This window comes from Petaurus breviceps, unplaced genomic scaffold (assembly GCF_028583685.1).
Source record: "Petaurus breviceps papuanus isolate PSGF00001 unplaced genomic scaffold, PetGlider_PUasm1.0 90778, whole genome shotgun sequence".
NCBI classification, from domain to species: domain Eukaryota; kingdom Metazoa; phylum Chordata; class Mammalia; order Diprotodontia; family Petauridae; genus Petaurus; species Petaurus breviceps.
In genome coordinates this window covers 5,090,568-5,112,378 of record NW_027187343.1, presented here as the reverse complement: position 1 = coordinate 5,112,378, position 21,811 = coordinate 5,090,568, and the positions used below count along the sequence as shown (strand labels likewise).

At 38.3% G+C, this 21,811-nt stretch overlaps 1 protein-coding gene across 1 annotated transcript in view; it reads left to right on the top strand.

Annotated features, from left to right (window-relative positions):
• CATSPERE (catsper channel auxiliary subunit epsilon) overlaps positions 1 to 21,811 on the top strand; it is a 199,715-nt gene that overhangs the window by 8,533 nt on the left and 169,371 nt on the right. The window contains exon 2 of the mRNA XM_069069156.1: positions 16,694 to 16,742. Within this exon, the coding sequence (XP_068925257.1) occupies positions 16,694 to 16,742 (49 nt within the window). The remainder of the gene's footprint in view (positions 1 to 16,693; positions 16,743 to 21,811) is intronic.

The following is a 21,811-nucleotide window of genomic DNA, read 5'->3' as shown; positions in this document are numbered from 1 at the left end:
TATTCATAAATGTCTGGATTCATCTAGCTGATCTATAGGCTATATTCTCCCTCTGTTTTTAATATTTTCATTATTATAATTATTTCATTTTAATATTTTTAATATTTAATATTTTTGGTTGATCTGTTCAAGCTGAAGATTTTAACTGTTTTATTTCCCCTGAGATCTTGGTGATTTCAGTCTTTTTTCTTTGTTTTTCTTGTTTCTAATTTTCTGATCATTTCCACTTTTATGGAAGCTGCCCTGGGAGCTAGACTTCAAAGCTGTCTTAGTCTCCTTCCATGCTTGGTAATTTATGTTTCACTGATCTCAGTCTCTTCCCCAAGAGATTTCTGGGGGGACAAGCTAGCTCCAGTTAGATGCTGGGCCCTTTTCCTCGTGCTTAGTTGGATATCACATGGCTGGCATCCTCCCAGTTACCTTTGTTTTTCAGTTCTCTAGCTGAACTCTGTTGTAGCACAGAATACTGCTATGCTAAATCCCAAAGAGAGCAAGCTATGCTTGTTTTTGTGACCCAGAAGAGGGTAGAAATGGAGAGGACCGAGTTGAATTTTGTTGCAAACCTATGGATCAACTTGTGCTGCCCTGCCTGAGTATGGTGACTGACAGGATTTGGGATGCTTCATGAGTACATTTGGGGTTAGGATTAGCCTTCTCTGGTGCTTGTAAGGGTTATGGGATTTAAAGATCTTCCATGCCCCATTGGACTTGCTGATGTAGCAGGAAGGGGTGGAACAAGAGGAAGTGGAAGCCAAGTTAGAGTTCCTGTGGTGGCTAGCAGTGATGGTGACAGTGGCAGCAGCAGCAGAGGCAGCGGCAGCGGAAGCGCGAACCCCTTTTTGAGTCAGCCAGAATTTCTGCTAAGGACTCCTGCTGAGGACTGCCAGGGGCCAGAGCTGCTGGGAGCATGCTGCCTGGACACTGGGTGGTTACTGTGAGTGGGGAGAGGAGGACCTTTGCCTGAGGTAGCCTGTTCTGTTTTAAAGGCTTGAGAATGTGGGTGCTTTCTACTTTATCTACCTGTGCCAATTTCATAACTACTCTGATGGCTTTGACTTTCTGGTTTTGGGACTCAGTCTTTTGGTATTTTAATAAACGTTCTAGCTTATTCCCCCATATAGAAAGCCTGATATATTTTGTGATTGATAACTACATCAGCATATCTGTAATTACAGTAGGCATTGTGAAAATTGCATTGCTGATACAGTGCTAGTTCATCTTGTTGTTACCTTATTAGGGTTCTTGGTGTCATAGTTCATAGGGACAGTAGAAATTGCTCTATCTCTTATATATAATTCATATTTTGGAGAAATTTGAAAGGTTGTGATTGTAGAAAATGTCTAGTCTTCCATCTTGTTAATCACAAGACCCATAACTATCCCATCAGTGAATTTTTAAGTGTTTCAATGGCCCTCAAAATGCATAGCACTAATTTCTACCTCAAAACTCTACTCCCAGTGACAGCTAAGAGGGGAAAAAAAGAGAAAAAAACTCACAAATAATCATAGTCAAGGAATATCAATCTATATAGTGGTCATGTCCAGAAATGTATGTTTCTTTCTTTACCTTAAGTTCATCACTTTGAGTCAGGAGATAGGCAACTTTCATCATAGGTCAGAGATATGGTGGGTCATTGAATCGATTTGAGTATTTATCTTTCAAAGTTGTTTTTCTTTACAATATTATTATCCTTGTATTAATTGTTCTAGTTCTGTTTACTTCACTCTGTATCAGTTCATGCTACCCAGGATTCTCTGAAATTCTTTCTCATCACTTCGTAAGGTGCAATAATATTTTATTAAATTCATGTACCTCAATTTGTTTAACCATTCCTCAATTAATGGGCACCTCCCAAGACTCTATTGGGTTGGGGGACCTGCTTCCTTGAGGCCACATATGGCCCTCTAGGTCCTCAAGTGTGGCCCTTTGAATCCAAACTTCAATGAAGATTTTGTTCTGTGAAGTTTGGATTCAGTCAAGGGGCCACAATTGAGGATCTAGAGGGCCACATGTGGCCTGAAGGTCACAAGTTCTCCAGCCTGTTAGCTTTTTACTTTTTTTTCCCCTTTCAATATTTCTTCATGATCAGGAAGTTGGTTTTGCTTGCAACTAATTATCTAGTCTCATCCTCCCTTTTCACCCATTTCCTCATTTTCCCTGCTTGTTTCCCTATTGAGTATGATGTATTTCTACACCAAACTATGAGTATGTGTGTGCATTTGTGTATTTGAGTTAAACCCTCCTTTATCTATTTCAGATAAGAGTGAAATTCATCTCACACCCACTTCTTCTACTCCTTCCTCCATACTTATATACTCTTTTCTTCATATATCCCAATTATGAGAAATAGCAAGTTCCAATTCTTTCTTCTCCCTTTTCTTGCTAATGTATTCTTTTTTCTTTCCCTCTTTTTCCCAAATTAAAACCTTTAGAATGTATGCAACCCCCAAGTTCACTGCTTTTCTTACTTTACTCCTCAATGGCATTTGAAGACATTAAGGTTCTGAAGGGATATTTTTTTCTTCTCTCCCATGAGAATGTTAGCACTAGATTATCATATAACTCCTTCCAGTGACTCAAAATTTTACCTTTCTAGATTTCTCCTGACTCTCATGTTTCCATGTTAAAATTCCTATCCAACTCTCTTCTTTTAATCAGAAATGTTTGAAAGTCCTCTGTTTGCTTAAAGATCCTTTTTTTCCTCTGTAGGATTATTGACAGCTTTGCAGAATAACATTCTTGATTATAAACCTATTTCTTTTGTGTTTTGGAATATTGTAATCTAAGATTTCCTATTTATAGGAAAAGCTCCCATGTCTTATTTGATTCTAATTATGATCTTTTGGACCTTGAACTACTTCTTTCTGGCTACTTACAGTATTATATATATGTACATATATATATATACATGTACATATATATATATATATTTGACATGGGAGATGGATTTTAACCATTACATTCCTGTGATTTTCTTTATAGAGTTTCTTTTGGGGGAGGGGGATTGTTGGATACCTTCTATCTTCACTTTGCCCTCTTTTTCTAATAGATCTAGACCATTTTAATTTTGAAATATAGTATATAGGCTTGGGGTTTTTTTTCTCATGTTTTTAGGGAGTCTGAGATCCTATATTTTATCTCCTGGGTCTGTTTTCTAAGTCAGTTGTTTTTGATAGCAGATATTTTGATTTCTCTTCTTTTTTTCAGTCTTTTGATTTTGTTCTAATATTTCTCATGGAGACTTTAATTTGTTTAATCCATTCTAGTTTTTGGGAGTATGTTACTTGAATAAAGATTACTACTTTCTCCTTTAAGTTATTTATTCTTTTTCCAATCCTTTTCTCCAGAGCTTTTATTTCATTTTTCTATCCTCTCGCTTCCTTTATTCTAAATACAGATGTAGTGCTAATAGAAAATCCATTTTCGCTTTTTAATCACTGCTTTTAATTCTTGCTTCCTCAGAAACCTAGATCTAAAACAATTTTTTTGATTGTATGTTTCTTTAATGTACTCGTTTCTCTGACTTCTAACTTTTTACCAGGGTCAGACTCCATCTCCTGATATGCTTCTGGTTGACATTGTTGGTCCTACTTTGTCTCATCCTTGGCCCCCTGGGTTTTTGTACAGACCTTCACCTCTTGTGGTTTCACACACACACACACACACACACACACACACACACACCAAATCCCTGAAGTTTGGCATGATGGATCTTCAGGACCTTGTGCCTTGTGTGATTATCTTAGGAGAGAGTGTAAGGGAGTTGGGAGCCCCTGGGCCTGGGCTGTCCTAGTCCTGGTTCTACCAAATTGTACTAGTTGCAGAGTATCTAAGGTCTTTATATTAGGTCCTTCTGACCATCCTGAGAATTTTTTACCTTCCTGAGTATTTTTCAGTGACCCTCTCTACCTGTTGCCTCCAGGTATAGAAACTTACCGACTACCAATATCTCTGGTCTATTCCTAATAACACTGGAAGTCTGTGGGCTTGTTTACCTGTGCTGCTTCAGGCTTTATTGAGGGGTGGGTCCCCTTTCTGATTTCCTATAAACTTCTGACTGACATTTTTGCAAAGTTCCAGGTAGAAGATGTTATTTTTTGTGGGGTTGTAATTGGGTTTCCTGATCATTATTCAATCTGATGCAAATTTCAGATTTTTGCTAGATTAAATATGTAGGAGCTTGGTTTCCTGCCTCCCATTTATACTATCATCTTGACATATTTATTAGTTTGTATGATTTTTAAACACACATTAGTGTTCCTTTTGGCAAAAGCTTTTTTGCATGCATTGATATAATCATGTGACTTTTATTATTTTGTAAGGATATTTTCTATTATGTCTATATTTTTCCCAAAGTTGAAACAACTCTACATTTCTAGTATAAATCCAATGTGAGAATAGTGAATAACCTTTTGAATTTGTTGATATAGCCTCTTTGTGTTTATTTTGTTAAATATTTCTGCACTAATATTCTTCACACATATTAGTCTAAAATTTTCTTTATATTTCTTTAGTTTGGGTGTTGGGACAATAGTTCTCTCATAGAATAATTTGGTAGAGTACCTTCTTTCTCTATTTTTGCAGCTTAATTTTTTGGAATGTTAGAGTTAACTGTTAGAATATTTGATTGAATTCACTTATAAATCTGACAGATGGGGTTTTTTTTGTTCTCTTGGAGTTCCTTCATCACTTATTCAGGTTTTTTCCCTGAAATTGGGTTGTTTAAATGTCTATTTCTTGTTCTGTCAACCTGAGCATTTTTTTCAAGTATTCATCTATTTCATGTAACTTATTCATTTTATTGGCATGACATTTTTGTAATATTTTTCATAATATTGGAGTTAATTATTAGACTATTTGATTGAATTCACTTGGAAGTTGAGTAGAACATGATTTTTTTTCCTCCTGGAGTTGCTTCCTCACTTGTTCAATATTTCCCCCCTGTAATTGGGTTAAGTAATCTATTTCTTGTTCTATCAACCTGAGCAATTTTTGGTAAGTATTCATCCATTTTGCTGGCATGTAATTTGGCAAAATATTTTCTAATTCCTCGTCAACTATTATAAATTCTCCCTTTTCACTTTGGGTTTTTGAAATTTGGTTTTCCTTTCTTTTTTAAAAAAACCAAAATAGATAATTTGACCATTCAGCTCCTAGTTTTATTTTTCAGTCCAATGGCTTTCTTTGGTGGTAGTGGTGATAGTTTTGACTTTTGTCTCTTTGTTTTACAAAGATTTTTGTCTCTTTGTTTTACAAAATTTCTGTTTTTCCATTTATTTGGGGCTTTTGATTTGTTGCTCTTCTAGTTTTAAAAAAATATGCTCAATTTATTCTCTTTTATTAAGTGAAATAATATCATTTATATAGTGTTTTAAGATTTGTACAGTACTTTACCAATATCTCATCTTAATGAAAGTGTTTAGAGATCTTATGGCAAGAAAACTAATTTTATTACAATTTAGAATACAAATCAATAAAAGTTTATCCTGCACAGTGTTATATGCCATAGCAGATGAAAGCATCAATAAGCAGCTATTTCTTTATGGGACCAGTGGGCTTCTGAAAATAAGCCATTTCCTAAAAGAATATATAATATACAGAAAATACATCATTGTGCTTGTTCATGATCAGTCATTGACCTTGGTGCAATTTGTGGTGTCTGAAACTTTATTATCTTCCAGTCTATTATTGACCTTGGTGGGAGTCCAAAGCAGGATGGGCTCTGTTTATCTCTTGGTTTACCTTTCACAAGAACTCATATAAAAGAAGGGAAAGCATAGGAGTAAAATGTGACAGCTTCCTTATACTTCAAATAGAGATTTATTCTAAAATGCCATTATTCATATCAAGAAAAGGTAAATACAATGGCGGAGTAGAAGCACGACCTTCCTGGGGCTCCGGCTTCCACCTTCCCCAACCCATGTAAAAAGGGGACTCTAAAAAACTTTGGAGCTGCAGAACCCACTAAATGACACAGAGAAGCTAACCTCCCGCTGAGGATAGCCCAGCCTGGTAGGAATCGGCCAGTGTGGCACTCTGGGAGCCGAGCCCAGCCCCACTCCGAGGCTTTAGCCCCAGGATAGGTCTGACCAGCAGCTAGCCAGAGGGACTCCAGATCAGCAGCAGTTGTGGCCGTTTCCCGATTTATCAACACATAGATGCGAAGGACAAAGTGAGAGGTCAGTGCAGTCTGGACTTTGGGACCAGTAAGTGGGAGTGTGTGGCTTTTACCACCGGGGCAAGAAGCCACTGAGACGCCGGCACAGCCAGCCAGTACCATGTGGCGGCTTCAGCTCCTGGCCTGCAGAGTGTAGGGGGACCAAGCACCAGTCTGAGGGGTAATCTCTCTTGCTTTAACCTGCTTGGATCTGGATTGCAGTCTAGGGTGGAGGTCCCTGGGGTGTGTGTCCAGCTTGCCAGAATGTGTGGAGACCTCAGAGAGGGCACCCATCTAATACCTCCAGCAGCTGAGAAAACCCCAGCATTTGGGAGGAAAGATTCCCTGTCTGGTGGCAGAGTCCTACTGTGGCAAAAAGGCCAAAAGTCAAGTAATTGAGTGGCAACATGACCAGTCAAAGGAAACAAAGTAGACAGAAGATTCCAACAATATACTCCTATTTTGGGGACAAAAAGGAGCAACGCATGGAACAGGAGGAAGACAGTGAAGTCAGAACTCCTGCACCAAAAGCTTCAAAGGAAAATATGAGCTGCTTATAGGCCATAGAGGACCTTAAGAAGCAGATAAGAGAAGTGGAGGAAAAATTGGGAAAAGAAATTAGAACAATGCAAGAAAATTATGAAATGAGAGTCAACAGCCTGGCTGAAGAAAATAATACCTTAAAAAACAGACTGACTCAAATGGCAAAGGAGGCTCAAAAAGGCAATGAGGAGAAGAATGCCTTAAAAAGCCGAATTTGCCAGATGGACAAAGAATCTCAAAAGCTCAATGAGGAGAATCATTGCTTCAGAATTAGATTGGAGCAAATGGAAGCTAATGACTTTATGAAAAATCAAGATTCTGTTAAACAGATCCAAACAAATGAAAGAATAGAAGGCAATGTGAAATATCTCATGGAAAAAACCACTGACCTGGAAAATAGATCCAGGAGAGATAATTTAAAAATTATTGGACTACCTGAAACCATGACCAAAGTAAGAACCTAGAAAGCATCCTCCAGGAAGTTCTCAAAGAAAACTGCCCTGATGTTTTAGTGCCAGAGGGCAAAATAGAGGTTGAAAGAATCCACCGATCACCTCCTGAAAAAGATCCCAAAAAGAAAACTCCTAGGAATATTATAGCCAGGTTACGGAATTCCCAGATTAAGGAGAGAATATTACAAGCAGTCAGGAAGAAACAATTTGAATATTGTGGAAACACAATCAGGATAACCCAGGATCTGGCAGCTTCTACACTGAGGGATCGAAGGGCTTGGAATATGATATTCTGGAGGTCAAAGGAGCTGGGATTAAAACCAAGAGTCGCCTACCCAGAAAAACTGAGTATCGTATTTCAGTGGAAAATATGGTCATTAAGTGGAATAGAGGACTTTCAAGCATTCTTGCTGAAAAAAACAGAGTTGAATTCAGATACAAGAAGCAAGAGAAGCATGAGAAGGTAAACAGGGAAAAGAAATCATAAGTAACTTATCCAAGTTGAACTATTAACATTCCTACATGGAAAAACAATCATTGTAACTCATGAAACTTTTCTCAGTAGTTTAAGGGATTACAAATATATATATATATATATATATATGTATATATATATATATATATTTATGTATACATATATATGTCTATATATGAGGGTATATGGGCATATGAATACATATATGAATGTGTGTATATATGTTTACAAGTATACATAGATGGAGGGCACAGGACCAATTTAACAGGAAGGGATGATACTTAAAAGGTGAAATTAAGAGGTAAGAGGAATATAATGAGAGGAGATGGGGAGAGACAGATTGGGGTAAATTATCTCATACAGAAGAGGCAAGGGAAAATGGTTACAATGGAGGGGAAGAATAGGAAGGCAAAAGGGAATGGGTCAACCTTATTCCCATTGAATCTGGCTTGAGGAGGGAGTGAAATACACACTAAATAGGGTTTCTCACCGTCCAGGAGAGTGGGGGGGGGGGAAGGGGATGAGAGGGGGGATGATGAAAGGGAGGGCAGGCTGAGGGAAAGGGAAGTTGGAAGCACCCACTTTTGAAAAGGGATGAGATCAAAGTAGAGAATAGAACAAATGGGAGATGGGATAGGAGGGAGGGAAATATAGTCAGTCTTTTACAATATATCTACTATGCTATTGTTTTGCATTAGTCACACATGTACAACCTATACTGAACTGCTTATCTTCCCAGTAAGGGTGGGTGACAAGGAAGGAAGGGAATCAATTTGGAATCCTAAGTTTTAAAATCAAATATTCAAATATATATATATATATATATAATGTGTGTGTGTGTGTGTGTGTGTGTGTGTGTGTATACTCTTATTAATACCCTCTTACATGTAATTGGGAAATAAGATATACAGGCACTGGGGCATAGAGATCCACTGGAAAAGTCGAAAGGGGTATGGGAGAAAATATGGGAGAGAGCAGATTGGAGGAGGGATATCCTGTGGGACTGTTATTTTGAGGCGGTGGGTAGGGGAAAAACAGGGAGAAAATTTGTAATTGAGAATCTGGCAGAAACGAATGATGTAAATCAGAAGTTAATAAAGCAATTAAAAAAAAAAGGTAAATACAGTCTCTTTTTTTCCTCTGTTAAAATCTCACAGGGAAGGCATACATTGGGGGGTGGAGCCAAGATGGCAGAGTAAAAGCAGGAACTTGCTTGAGCTCATTACCCAATTACCTCCGATACATGTAAAAAATGACTGAACAAATATTGGTGCTACAGAACCCAGAAAATGATGGAGTGAAACAAATCTCTCCCTGAAGACAACCTAGTAGACTGACATGAAGGGTCTATCACACCAAGTTGGGAATGGAGCACAGCCCCATATGGGCCATGCCAGCAGAACAGACCTCAGGGGACTGAATCACTGGCAGCTGTGGAGATTTCCAGACTTCTTAACCCACAAAATCAAAAAGAAAGTAAAAAGTCAGTGGGGAAACTCTGTTGGACCCAGGTAAGAGAAGAAGTGGTCTGGCCCCTGCCTCCAGGGCAGTGGAGGTGGTAGTAGCTGTGGTAGCAGCAACAGTAGTGATAGTAGCAGCAGCGGCTGCTTCTGGAGCTCCAGACCACACATGGTGGGGGGACCAAGTGGCTGATCAGAGGAATACCTTTGCTGGCACTAAGACAGGATTCTTTTGCTTTGCCCTGCTTGGATTTGGGTTGCAGTCTTGGGTGGTGCTCATGGGGTGAGGAGGAATGCTGGCATGGCAGAGCTTGTGGTGGCTGTGGAGAGAGAGTCCTCCTCACAGTTATGAGGCAGGTGCCTAGAAGTAGCTCTGACAACAGCTGCTCAAAACCCCAGAAATTTAGGACATAGCACTCTCCACTCTGGAGGCAGAGTTCTTCTGTGGCAAAGAGCTCAAGGGTCAAACAATTGGCTGGGAAAATGAGCAAACAGAGGAAAAGAAATCATTAAACAATAGAATCATTCTCTGGTGACAAAGAAAATCAAAACAGAATCAGAAGAAGGCAACAAAGTCAAAACTCCTGCATCAAAAGCCTCCAGAAAATATATGAATTAGTCACAGGCCATGGAGGAGCTCAAAAAGGATTTGAAAATCAAGTAAGAGAAGTAGAAGAAAAATTGGGAAGATAAAATGAGAGTGATACAAGAAAATCATGAAAAACGAGTCAACAGTTAGCCAAAAGAGACCTAAAAAATACTGAAGAAAGTAACACCTTAAATATAGACTAACTCAAATGGCAAAAGAGGTTCAAAAAGCCAATAAGGAGAAGAATGCCTTAAAAAGCTGACTGGACCAGATGGAAAAGGAAGTTCAAAAGCTCACTGAATAAAATAATTCCTTCAAAATTAGAATGGAGCAAATAGAACTTAATGACTTTATAAGAAATCAAGATATTATGAAACAGATCCAAAAGAATGAAACAATAGAAGACAATGTGAAATATCTCATTGGGAAAACCACTGACCTCGAAAATAGATCCAGGAGAGATAATTTTAAAATTATTGGACTCCCTGAAAGCCATGGTCCAAAAAAGAACTTAGATATCTTCTTTCAGGAAATTATAAAGAAAAACTGCCCTGATATTCTAGAACCAGAGGGTAAAATAGAAATTGAAAGAATCCACTGATTGCTTCTTTTTTTTTTAAGCGATCAGCGTTAAGTAACTTGTCAAGGTTACATGGCCAGTTATTTCTGGGTATGGTGCTAAGTGTCTGAGCCTGGATTTGATTCCAAGGTCATCCCGACACTGGAGCCGGTGCTCTTACTCGCTGTGCTACCTGTCCATCCCTCCACTGATTGCTTCTTGAAAAAGATTCCCTCCCAAAAAAAGATCTCACAAAAGAAAGGAAAAAAGCATGTCATGTGCATAGCAGAGCATAAGAGAGGATTCAAAATAGGTAACAATAAATTTTCACTTCAAGAAAGCCTGTATGATAAATAATATACATTGTTTTAAGAATTGACCATCTTTTCTTTGCTTCCTTGTGAGTGTTCTTTTTTTCTCTGCCGTGCACTTTTTTACTTGGTTCTTTTTTCTCCTTCTCCCCACCCCCCAGAAGGGTACAATTAAGTTTAGATATATTTCTCTATATCTATAAATATATACATATAAATATATATATATATATACACAATACATATATAGACATATACTTTCCCAAACATATTCTACTCCCTTTACTTCTACTCACTACCTTGCCCCCCTATTACTTGCCTACCCCACTCCAAGGATCTCTCCCCTATCCTCCAAGGATCCCTCCCCATCCTACCATTCCCAAAAATCTAAAACACCCTTCTATAACCCCATTTTACCTATTCCCTCATTCTCTTCTCTAAAGATCCCTCCCTTATCCTTTCCCCCTTCCCTATGCCCCTACCATTTTATTTCTTCTGAATTTAGAAGACTTTTATACTCTTCTAAATATATATAAATTGTTCCATCTTAAACCCATTCCCAATGCAAGTAGGTTACCAGAACTACCAGCCCTCTTCCCCCATCTAATTCTTCTATATCAGTTCTTCCTCTTGCACCTCATTTATATAAAATAATACTCTTTTTAGCAGTTCCTAAATGGTTTTACTCTTTAAATTCATATCATACTCAAGTTTACCCCAATCTTTCTTATAAGCTACCCAATTATTAATAAAAATCTTAGACATACAGCTTACATGTATAAAAAGTATACAGTCTGTCCTTATGGATTCCTTATGATCAGTCTTTGTTATGTGCTTTATATTTCTCTTGGTTCTTATATGTTGAATCTTCTATTAAGTTCAGGATTTTTTTAAACAAAGTCTTGAAAGTCTGAGAGTTTTATCAAATGTCCATTTTTTTCCATTCAGAATAATACTTAACTTTGCAGGGTATTATATTTTTGGCTGGATCCCCAGTTCTTTTGTTCTTCGATATGTTCCAAGACCTGTGGTCCTTTAATACCTCTGCTTCTAGGTCTTGGGCAATTCTAATTGTGGCACCATCAAATTTAAATTGTTTTAATCTTGATGCTTTTAATATTTTTTCCTTGAACTGGGGGTTTCTGAATTTGACCATGATATCCCTATAAGTTTTCCTCATAGGATCTCTTTTAAGTGATGATCAATGGATTTTTTTTCTATTTCTACTTTCCCCCTTGTTCTAATGTTTCAGGACAATTTTCTTTAATAATTTCTTGTATTATTATATCAAGATTCTTTTTTTGATCATAATATTAAATCCAATTATTTTTATCTTTTCTATTCTTGATCTATTCTTCAAATCTGGTGTTTTTCTCATGTTTCACTTTCTCTTCCATTTTTTCATTATTCATATTTTGTTTAATTATTTCTTGATCTCTTATAATTTCACTGGCTTGCCTTTGCCCAATTCTAATTTTCAAGGTGTCATTTTCTTGAGATTCTGGATCTCTTTTTCTACTTGTTTGACTTTCCTTTCATACCCTTTTTGTTTTTCTTGGATTATTCTTATTATTTTTGTTTTGTTTTTCCTCCATCTCTGTCATTTGATTTTTAACATCTTTTAAAAGATCTTCTGTGAATTCTTTTTGTGCAGGTGACCATTTGACCTCTTTGGGGGTTTATTTACTTCAATATCCTCCTCTGAAGATGAACCCTGGTCATCTCTATTCCCATAATAGCTTTCTATGGTTGGATTCTTCTTCCTTTGCCTGTACATTTTTTGTGGTAATAGCTTAATTTTTGTAATCACCTCTAGTCCTGGGGTATGGGAAATGGTGCCTCGTACCCCAGATCTTTAGTTCTTCCCTTGCACCTGGAACTGAAGCCAAACCTCCCACCTCCTGTAAGTGCCCACAGCAAGGGATTTTCTGTACCACTGTTTCTATACTCACCAGGCATGTGCTGGTTCCTTCTCGCCCCCACCACTCTTTGCAGCACAGCTGGGTCTGGCGTTCCTGGTCAGCAGAGGTTCCCTCAGTTTTCTGGGACTCAAACACCCAACTCCCCTCACTATCCTGTGGCTGGGGTCAAGGCAGCCTCTCAAACCAACAGACCCCAGGGCTTGTGGCTTGTTGTTAAAAAGAAACTTAGCCTGGAAGTGTCTATCCTTCATAGGGACCAAACCCTGTCCTGGGATTTTTCTTCAGATCTTCTCAAATTATCCCATTAAGACCCAGGTTGTGTCCCTATTCTTATTTATCTCCACCCACATTTTCTTTGCCCTAAGGCACTATTTTAACTCTTTTGTGGGGGGAAATACTGAGAGCTTGGAATTTTCTGACCTACTCTGCCATCTTATCAGAATCCTCTGTTTTCTAATTCTTTCTGTCACTCTTCTATGTTTTATGGGTGAGAGCATATTGTTGACTTTCACAATTAATATCGCTGATTATTTTCCCCTTAATCCTATTTTAAAAAAAATATTCTGTTTTTGGCCTCTACCTCCCTCTTTCCAATGGAAAAAAAAAGGGGAAAGGAATGACATCAGCAGTAATCTGTAATTGGAGTTATCAGACCCTACTCCTCTACCCTTTCTTTCATTAGCCCAGATAAAGATTTTTACCCCTTTCCCCCTCTTATTCTCTAATATACATCCCACAATTGAAATTTGTTTTGTTTGTGACTAATCATTACCCAAGCATCAATTCTTTCTCAAATTCTGTCTTTTTCTCACTCTGTCCCCATTTATTTACCTGTTTAATTTAATATAAATATTTTTATAAATAATATAAATATTGTATTTATTCAACCTTGCAATGCTTGGTTCAGAGGATAATAAGGTTCATGAATGCCTTGCTTCGCCTATCCAGTCTTCATATTCCTAGTTCCTTCCTCTTATTCTTCATTTGTTTATTAGTTTATTCCTTTTGTCTTTCCTTTTTTTTTTACCCTCTAAACAATAGCAACAACAACAAAACAGAACAAAACTATGTTCATGCCTCAGATTTATTTTTCTTTGATTTCTTTGACTCTTGGAGGCTGTGAGATTCTGAAATGTCAGTGATCCCTTCTCCCTTGAATAGGATATAAACACTTCCGCATCATTTAGGACCTTTAAAAAGTCCAAATGTATTTATTCTTCCAAGTTTCTCTCATCTCTGCTGTTGGTAATTCAAAGATTATTCCCAGCTGTGATTTTCTTAGAAGGAATGCTTAGAAATCATTTATTCTAGTAAAGACATATATTTTTTTGCTTTTTTGGAGGGGGGGAAAGCAGGACAATTGGGGTTAAGTGACTTGCCCAAGGTCATACAGCTAGTAAGTATTCAGTGTCTGAGGTCAAATTTGAACTCAGGTCTTCCTGACTACAGGGCCAGTGCTCTTTTCACTGTGCCACCTAGCCACCCTAAACGTGTATTTTTTGCTTATAGGATTAAGTTTAACTTTTCAAGATAAGTAATTCTTATTTGAGAGCCTTTTCTTTTGCTTTTGTATATGATAATATTCCTGCAAAATCTTGTGTGATTCTGGTTGCAGTTTTCTCCTTGTCAATCATTTTCTTCCTGGCTGCTTACATTTTTTTCTTTGACCTGGAAATTCTGGATTTTGGCTGATATTCATTTGTATTATCATATTGAGTCTTCTTTCAGGAGGCAACCTCCTGATTCTTTATGTTTTCATTTTGCTCACTTGTTCTAATACTTCCAGGCAGTTTTCATTTATGATATTTTGAAATATAATATCCAGAGGGTTTTTTTTTCTGTTTAGTTGGTCATAACCATAGTTTTTCTAGGAGTTCAATATTTCTTGAATTGTTTCCTTATCTTGTTTTCAAATTCATTTTTTATAGTAAATAACTCATGGATTTATTTTTTTTCAATACATTGCCTTCTAATACTTTTTATTCTTATGATATCTGCCAGGGTTCTCCACAACAGGAATGCCACAAGGATTACTTTTTCTTAGAAGTTACAAAGCTGTCCTTGGAACTTGATTGTCCCTTGCCTCCCTTGATACAACTTCCTGGTCACCTAAGGAAATAAAACATTCCCCCACACACACACACATGTTCAGGGCCTGTATGGATTAGTAGATCTCTGAAGACCATACAAGTCATCATACTCTGCCCTGCTGATGGAGAAGAGGGGGACCATGTGTATAGAAGCTAAGTGCCTCTGCGTCCTTATTGCACATCCTTACTTTATTAGGGCAAAGGAAACTTTTTTTTTCTTAGCTTATCAGTGATTTACAAATATCTCATTTTTATCCTACATTTGAACCTGAACAGGGTGCTTTGTAGCTGAGTCAGCTAAGTGGTGAAATGTATAGAATGGTGGGCCTTGAGTTCAGGAAGACCTGAATTCAAATCCGATCTCAGACATTTACTAGCTGTGTGACCCTTGGCAAATCACTTAATCCGTCTGTCTACTTCAGTTTCCTCAACCATAAAATGGAGATAATAATTGTGCTTACTTCACAGGATTGTCGTGAGGATCAAATGAGATAATATTTGTAAAGCACTTAGTGCCTGGCACCTTGTAGACGCTGTATAAACGTCTGTCCCCTTTCCTTTCCCCTGTTGGTGTCAGGCCTACCCCTAATAGTTGTATAACTGAAAGCTTGAGTTCTTTTTGTCCTGCTGTTTTTCAGTGTGTTGCCTACTTGGGTAAGATTTCCCACTTTTTGCTTCAGGTTTTTTTTATTCTTTCTATTAGGGCTCTAACTCCACATTGTGCCTCTTAATTCGTTTCTTCCTGTTCACTCTTGTCCTTGTTGTTTCTGAGGTTCTGCTTGTAATGATTGCAGTGTTATTTTCATCTTATGGACTGATGCTGTGCTGGGACTTCCTTCTACTCCCACTAAAGTCCAGGTGTTACTTCATTGCTATAGTGCTCCGTTAGGTAGTTGAATCCTAATACTATCTCTCGTGTTGTAGTCCTTGGCTGGAAAACTGCCCGAGATCAGGCCCTGCCAAACAATCAGTAAGTCAATCAACAACAGTAAATTAAGCATTTGCTAAGTGCTTACTATATGCCTGGCTAAATGCTGGTTATGAAAAAAAGAAATAGCCATCTTCTGATGTAGACGCAACCCATAGCTTGTGCTGACTTGAGACTTGTTTCCTGGTCCAGACCTGACCAAAGCCTGTACTGACCTGAGCTCATCCTCTGGCATATCCTAGATCTGCAGCTCATGTTAGACTTCATGCCCTGTCCACACAAGCAGGAAGTTTTCAGTCTGTAGATTACCCTCAGGTTTTAGTCTATCTCTTGCTAATATTCTGAGCTTGATAGTAGAACATGCTGGTGCTTCTCTTTCATTTTGTTGAATCTTTGTTTCTTCTAGAACTCCTTGCCATCATATATTAGCACAATGCCTGGCATGTAATTAAGAAATGATGGTGGTGGTGGTGGTAGTGAGTCGTTTTTCAGTTGTGTCCAACTCTTCGTGATCCCATGTGAGGTTTTCTTGACAGAGATGCTGGAGTAGTTTGCCATTTCCTTCTCCAGTTCATTTTTACTGATGAGGAAACTGAGGCAAACAGGGTTAAGTGATTTTCCCAGGGTCACACAGGTACTACGTGTCTGAGGCCAGATTTGAACTTGGAAAGATGAGTCTTCCTGACTTCAGGCCTGGGCAAGACACTTAACCCTGTTTGCTTCAGTTTCTTCATCTGTAAACCCAGTACTCTATCCACCACACCACCTGGCTACCCCCAATAAATGTTTATTGAATTTAATTGAATTGGCTTGACTGGAACTCTTTGCCAGAAATTCCAAAACCAACTGCATTCTAGCAATTCGTAATTGCTCTGCCACCCATAACCTCATCTGTTATACTTGAATTTATAAGCCTCCAAAATAAGAGGAAAATTATGCTCACACATACTGTTTCACTAGGTCTAGAGTGAAAGTTTACCTTAATAAGTAGGCTAACATTGCTTTCACTGTTGTTATTTTGTATGAAGAGGTGTAGTGCAAAGACTGCTGGACTTCAGAAGTTCAAATACTACCTCTAATCTGTAGGAAAGGTATTTAACCCTTTGAATCTCAGGCAGCTCTGTAGTATTTATCCACCAGGTCAGATATTGACTTTGTGTGGGAAAATTAATGTTATTGTTAACATTTGGTCCTTTTTTCCCCATAGGTATACAACAAATGCCAGAAACTATGCTATCTTCAGTACCAGAACAACTGTAAGTATCTACTGCTTTGAGTTTTTAAAATTAAAGTTGTATGGTAATGTTTATTTGTACAGACTTATATAAATGAACTGAACACAAATCCAAACAAAAGTCATCTTGGCATTTCACTATTAGCAACTTTCAGCTGCTGTTCTTCACCAATTTAAAGACTTCTAAAAAGCAAAATCCTCAGATGCAGCCCTAATACTGAAAATTTACTTGTCCTTACAGTCTGATTCCAACAGGATGGTTATTCCAACCTTTCTTTGAAAAGTTTCAAAAAGTACACTCCTGGTTTCCACACTAGTTAATTATGTACTTTTAACTAGTCACTGAGCTAAACTTCTAGCAGCCTTAAAATGAAAACTTTGAAAGGACACAGGGAAAGGAACAAACATTTATTATATGCCTACTATGTGCTACGTATTGTGCTAAGCACTTTACAATTCATTCAGTTCTCACAACAATCCTGTGAGGTAAGTGCTATGAAGATCCCCATATTACAGCTTGGGAAACTGAAGCAGAGGTTAAATGACTTATCCAGAATCACACACCTGAGAAGTATCTGAGAACAAATTTGAACTTAGGTTTTCCTGACTCCAGGTAAGGCACTCCAGCCACTGCTTCCCTAATTACATTTATATAAATTACATTTATGGAGACATATATAAAAGTATATCCAATGATGGCAATTGTCAGAAAAGGATCTTAGCCTCTAAGAGCTACCTAACACACTCACTCCACCCCCACTACCACAGCTCCCACCCCCAGTTTAAGAGGAGAGTGTTCTATGCCTGCTGGCTTTGCGGATGAGGTGGGGTGACTGAACAAAACAAAACAAAAGACACAGCTCTACTGTATAAATTGTCAATGGACAGAAATTCTGATTTTCAAAGATTTCTTCATTACAAAACTTCATTTACTGCTCCCTCTCCCACGCATAGTTACTTATTTGTGGGCATAGTCAAAATATAATGAAGCAGGTGGTCTATGAGAATCTGTGGTGTTTATCTTAGGGTTTTTTTTTTGCTTTTTTTTTGGAGGGCAGGTTGGGGTTAAGTGACTTGCCCAAGGTCACACAGCTAGTTTCTGTGTTAAGTGTCTGAGGTTGGATTTGAATTCAGGTCCTCCTGACTCTACGGCCAGTGCTCTACTCACTGCACCACCTAGCCACCCCTGTTTGTTTTAGTTTTGATGGAATATTCACAAGGACACTGTTTATGTGTCCTTGCTTATTGGTAAGCAGATAGAAAAAAAAAATCTGTGCATGTGTACAGTCTTTATATAATGGACACTGGCTCAGTAATGGCCTAAAATGCTCTAAGCAAATTCCAGAGTGTATCCTATATCCTGAAATTTTGATACATGATTTTATTTCTTTGGAAGGCATGATCTTACATGATATTTTCTTCAGTTTGCTGACCTCTCTCTCCCTATATGCCCTCTACGGCAGCTAAGTGCCTTCTTTTGAAGCTACAAGGTAATATGGTGGCCTTGGCCCTAGTTGTTAATAGAATGATAGAAGTTGAAAGGAATTCACTTGCCTTAACCTAACTATTAGGTGACCCTGGAAACCATCAGAGGGAATAAAGAATGAAGTTGAAAAAAAAAGTCTTCACATTTGCCTGAGGGATCTCTATTATAGTGAACGAGTATGGTGTTTGGCTCCAGCCTAACACAAGAGGCAAAATCGTGTTTGCTGCCTCATAGACATGTTAGGCAGGACACTCTCATAAAAGAAATAATTGTCCATTTATGAAGAGTCCCCTAGCCTCAGATAAAAGTTTAATAGACAACAGGAATAGGTTTTTGAGAGACTAGCAAATGGCATATTCAGTGGTAAAGAGAAATGGCAGTTGCAAAGAATATTAATGATCCATAGCTGGTTGCTGGAAAATGGAGTCATGAGAGTTGTTCTGAGACATATGAGAATGTTTTCCTTTCCCAATGACATGGGCATTTGTGGGAGATTATACCACCTTTGTAAAGGGGGACACAGAGAAGTATTATGCTACTTGATTGTTACTCATCATTTACTTTTGTATTCTGTCCTAATTAAAAGCTTTCCTATTTGATGTATGGTTCCTGCCTGGTCTGTTGAAGCAAATTCAACAGATAGGGTCAAATCAAGTCAACAAGTATTTATTAAGTTCTGACTGTGTGCCAGCGCCTATTGTTCTAAGTGCTAGAGATGCAAAGAAAGGCAAAAATAGTCTCTGTCCTTAAGCTCACAATCTAATGGAAAAGAAGGTGCAAACAACTCTGCACAAACAAGATATGTACAAGATAAACTGAAAATAATCTCAGTTGAAAGGACAAACGTTAAGGAAGAGCAGGAAAGGTTGCTTACAGAAGGTGAGGTTTTACATGATACTTGAAGGAAGCCAGGGAAACCAGGAAGTGGAGGTGAAGAGGGAGAGAATTACAGGCAGGAGAGAAGAGCTAGTGAAAGTGCATGGAGGAGGCAGATGGAGTGACTCGTGAGAGGAACAGCAAGAAGTCCAGTGTAGGTAGATCAAAGAGTACATGGAAGGAGGCAAATAATAGAAAAAAAATGGAAAGGTAGAAAAGGGCTGAAGTTGTGAAGGACTTTAAAAGCCAAGTAGAGGGTTTTACATTTGATCCTAGAGGTAATAAGGAGCCACAGCAGTTTATTATTCTAGGAGGAGAGAGTAGTATGGTCAGACCCGGGCTTTAGGAAGATCGGTTTGATAACTGAATGAGGATAGACTGGAGTAGGAAGAGATAAAAGGCAGAGAGACCAACCAGAAAGCTGTTGAAATAATCTAGGAATGAGGTGGTGAAGGCCTGTACCAATGTAATGGTAGTGTCAGAAAAGAGAAGGGGCTAAATATGAGAGATGTTATGAAGGTGGAATAGACAGGACTTGGTTACTGATTGGATGTGGGGAATGAGGGAGGGTGAAGAGCTGCGGATAATAATTAGGCTGTGAACCTGAATTACTGGGAAGAGACAGTGGCACCCTTGACAATCATAGCGAAGTTAGGAAAGGGAGTATGTGTTGGGGGAAGAGAAAATGAGGTCAGCTGGAGACATGTTTGATATTTATTTGTACAAAAAAAATTGGTAATTAGGGGATCCACAGTCATGAGTCCACAACCGGGTCACTAAAAGAATATTTTTGAATATGAAGGCCACATGGCCCTCTAGGTTCTCAAGTGTGACTGACTGAGTCTAAGCTTCACAAAACAAACCCCATGTGGAAGGAGGGAGGAAAGGAGAGAAGAAAGGAAGGGAAGGGGAGGGGAGAGAAGGGAAGGGAAAAGTAAAGGGAAGGGAAAGGAAGGGAAAAAAGAAAGAAGGGAAAGGAAAAAGGAAGGGAAGGGAGATTGCCCAATTAAGTCCCCAATGAACCAGCTACTACCACTCACAGATGGTTGTCTTTCATTCTTGAAGAGGACCAATGACATCAGGAGGGTGATGTCTTGACTTGTAAGTGAATTGGATTTAAGTGAGGCAAGGCTGTGCAAAATCACCAGCCTCACTTTCTCCTCTAGGACCATCTGAGTCCTGTGGGAAGATACAGGTCAGGATAACTGGATATGATAGATCTGGAGAGATGTAAAGTACTAAGAAAAACACAGAAGGAAGAGGAGGATGCAGTCACAGAATCATAGGATTTCAGATTTGGAAGAGACTTCAAAGGCCATCAAGTCAAACCATATCCAAAATAGAAGGTACCTCCAAGTGTTCATCCAGCCTTTTGTTGATGACCTTTGGGGGAAGAGAACTCATTACTTCCTAAGGCAAGTGGTTCCACTTCTGGAATATATTTAGAAAGTTTGTTCTGGGAGCAAGCCTAAATTTGCCTCTTTGAGACTTCCACCTGTTGGTCCCTTGTTTTACTCTCTGAAGCCAAACAGAACTAATCTAATTTCCCTTCCACATGACATCTATTCAAATTCTTGAAGATCGTGATCATGCCCCTCCCCCTTTTTCTTTTCAAAACTAAATAGCCATATTTACTTCAAATGATCCTTAACTGGCATAGATTTGGGGTATTTTACTGTACCATTTTCCTTCTCCAGTATGCTCTAAGGAATGTCCTTCTAATCTGCAATCATCAAAACTGAACAATGTATTCCAGATGGGGTCACAAATAGTCAGACATGACTAAAAAAAATGACCAAACAACAACTGTGCTCAACAACTGTGCTTGGTCTATTACTTGCAACTGTATGTGATGCTTTTTACTGTATTCAATGGCCTCTAAAGTTCTAATGGGTATATAACCCTGTCATATGTGATTTAATGAATGTTTGATGTGTACCTAAAATTGTTCGTTGGCATCAGTTATGATTTACAGGGGCTGTGCATTTTTGTTGCTAGGGGAAACCTAGGGGATTGAGGGGTTTCAGAGTTCCTTGGTAATCATACTATATTCATCATAACTTCCAAATTCCTCTGGAATTTAAACCATTCTGATTGGATACATTACATTTATATGCAATAGTCTAGAGGTTTGGTTTTTTTTGTTTTGTTTGTTTGGGTTTTGTTTTGTTTTTGTTTTTGTTTTTTTAACTAGACCTGCCTGATTTTTTTCAATAATATATGGAATTCCTATTCAGGAAACTTCCCCTAACAGTACAGATAAGTATCTATGCTATCAATCAATAAATGTTTATTAATCACCTACTGGGTGCCATGAACTGTGCTACTCTACAACTTAGAGTCTTTGAGAGTTGCCCAAGAGTTCAAATGACTTGCCCAGGTTTGTATAGCCAGTACAGCCAGTATGCTTAAGGCATGGGACTTGAGCCCATTTCTTCCCAGCTCTGAGACTAGCTCTGTAGTCAGTCAATAAGTATTTATTAAGTGTTTACTCTATATCAGGTATTGTGTTAAGTACTAGGAATACAAAGGAGCAAAAAAACTGGATTCTGTCTCGAAATATATGCTAATGGTTGAGACATTTTAGGAATAAGTAAGTCTATACAAGATAAACACACAGTAGAGATGACTTCCAGGAACCAAGATGGCAGAGTAAGCAGTAAAATGCTGTAATTCTCCCATGTTCACCTCCAAACAACCATAAAATAGCACCCCAGAATAAATCCTGG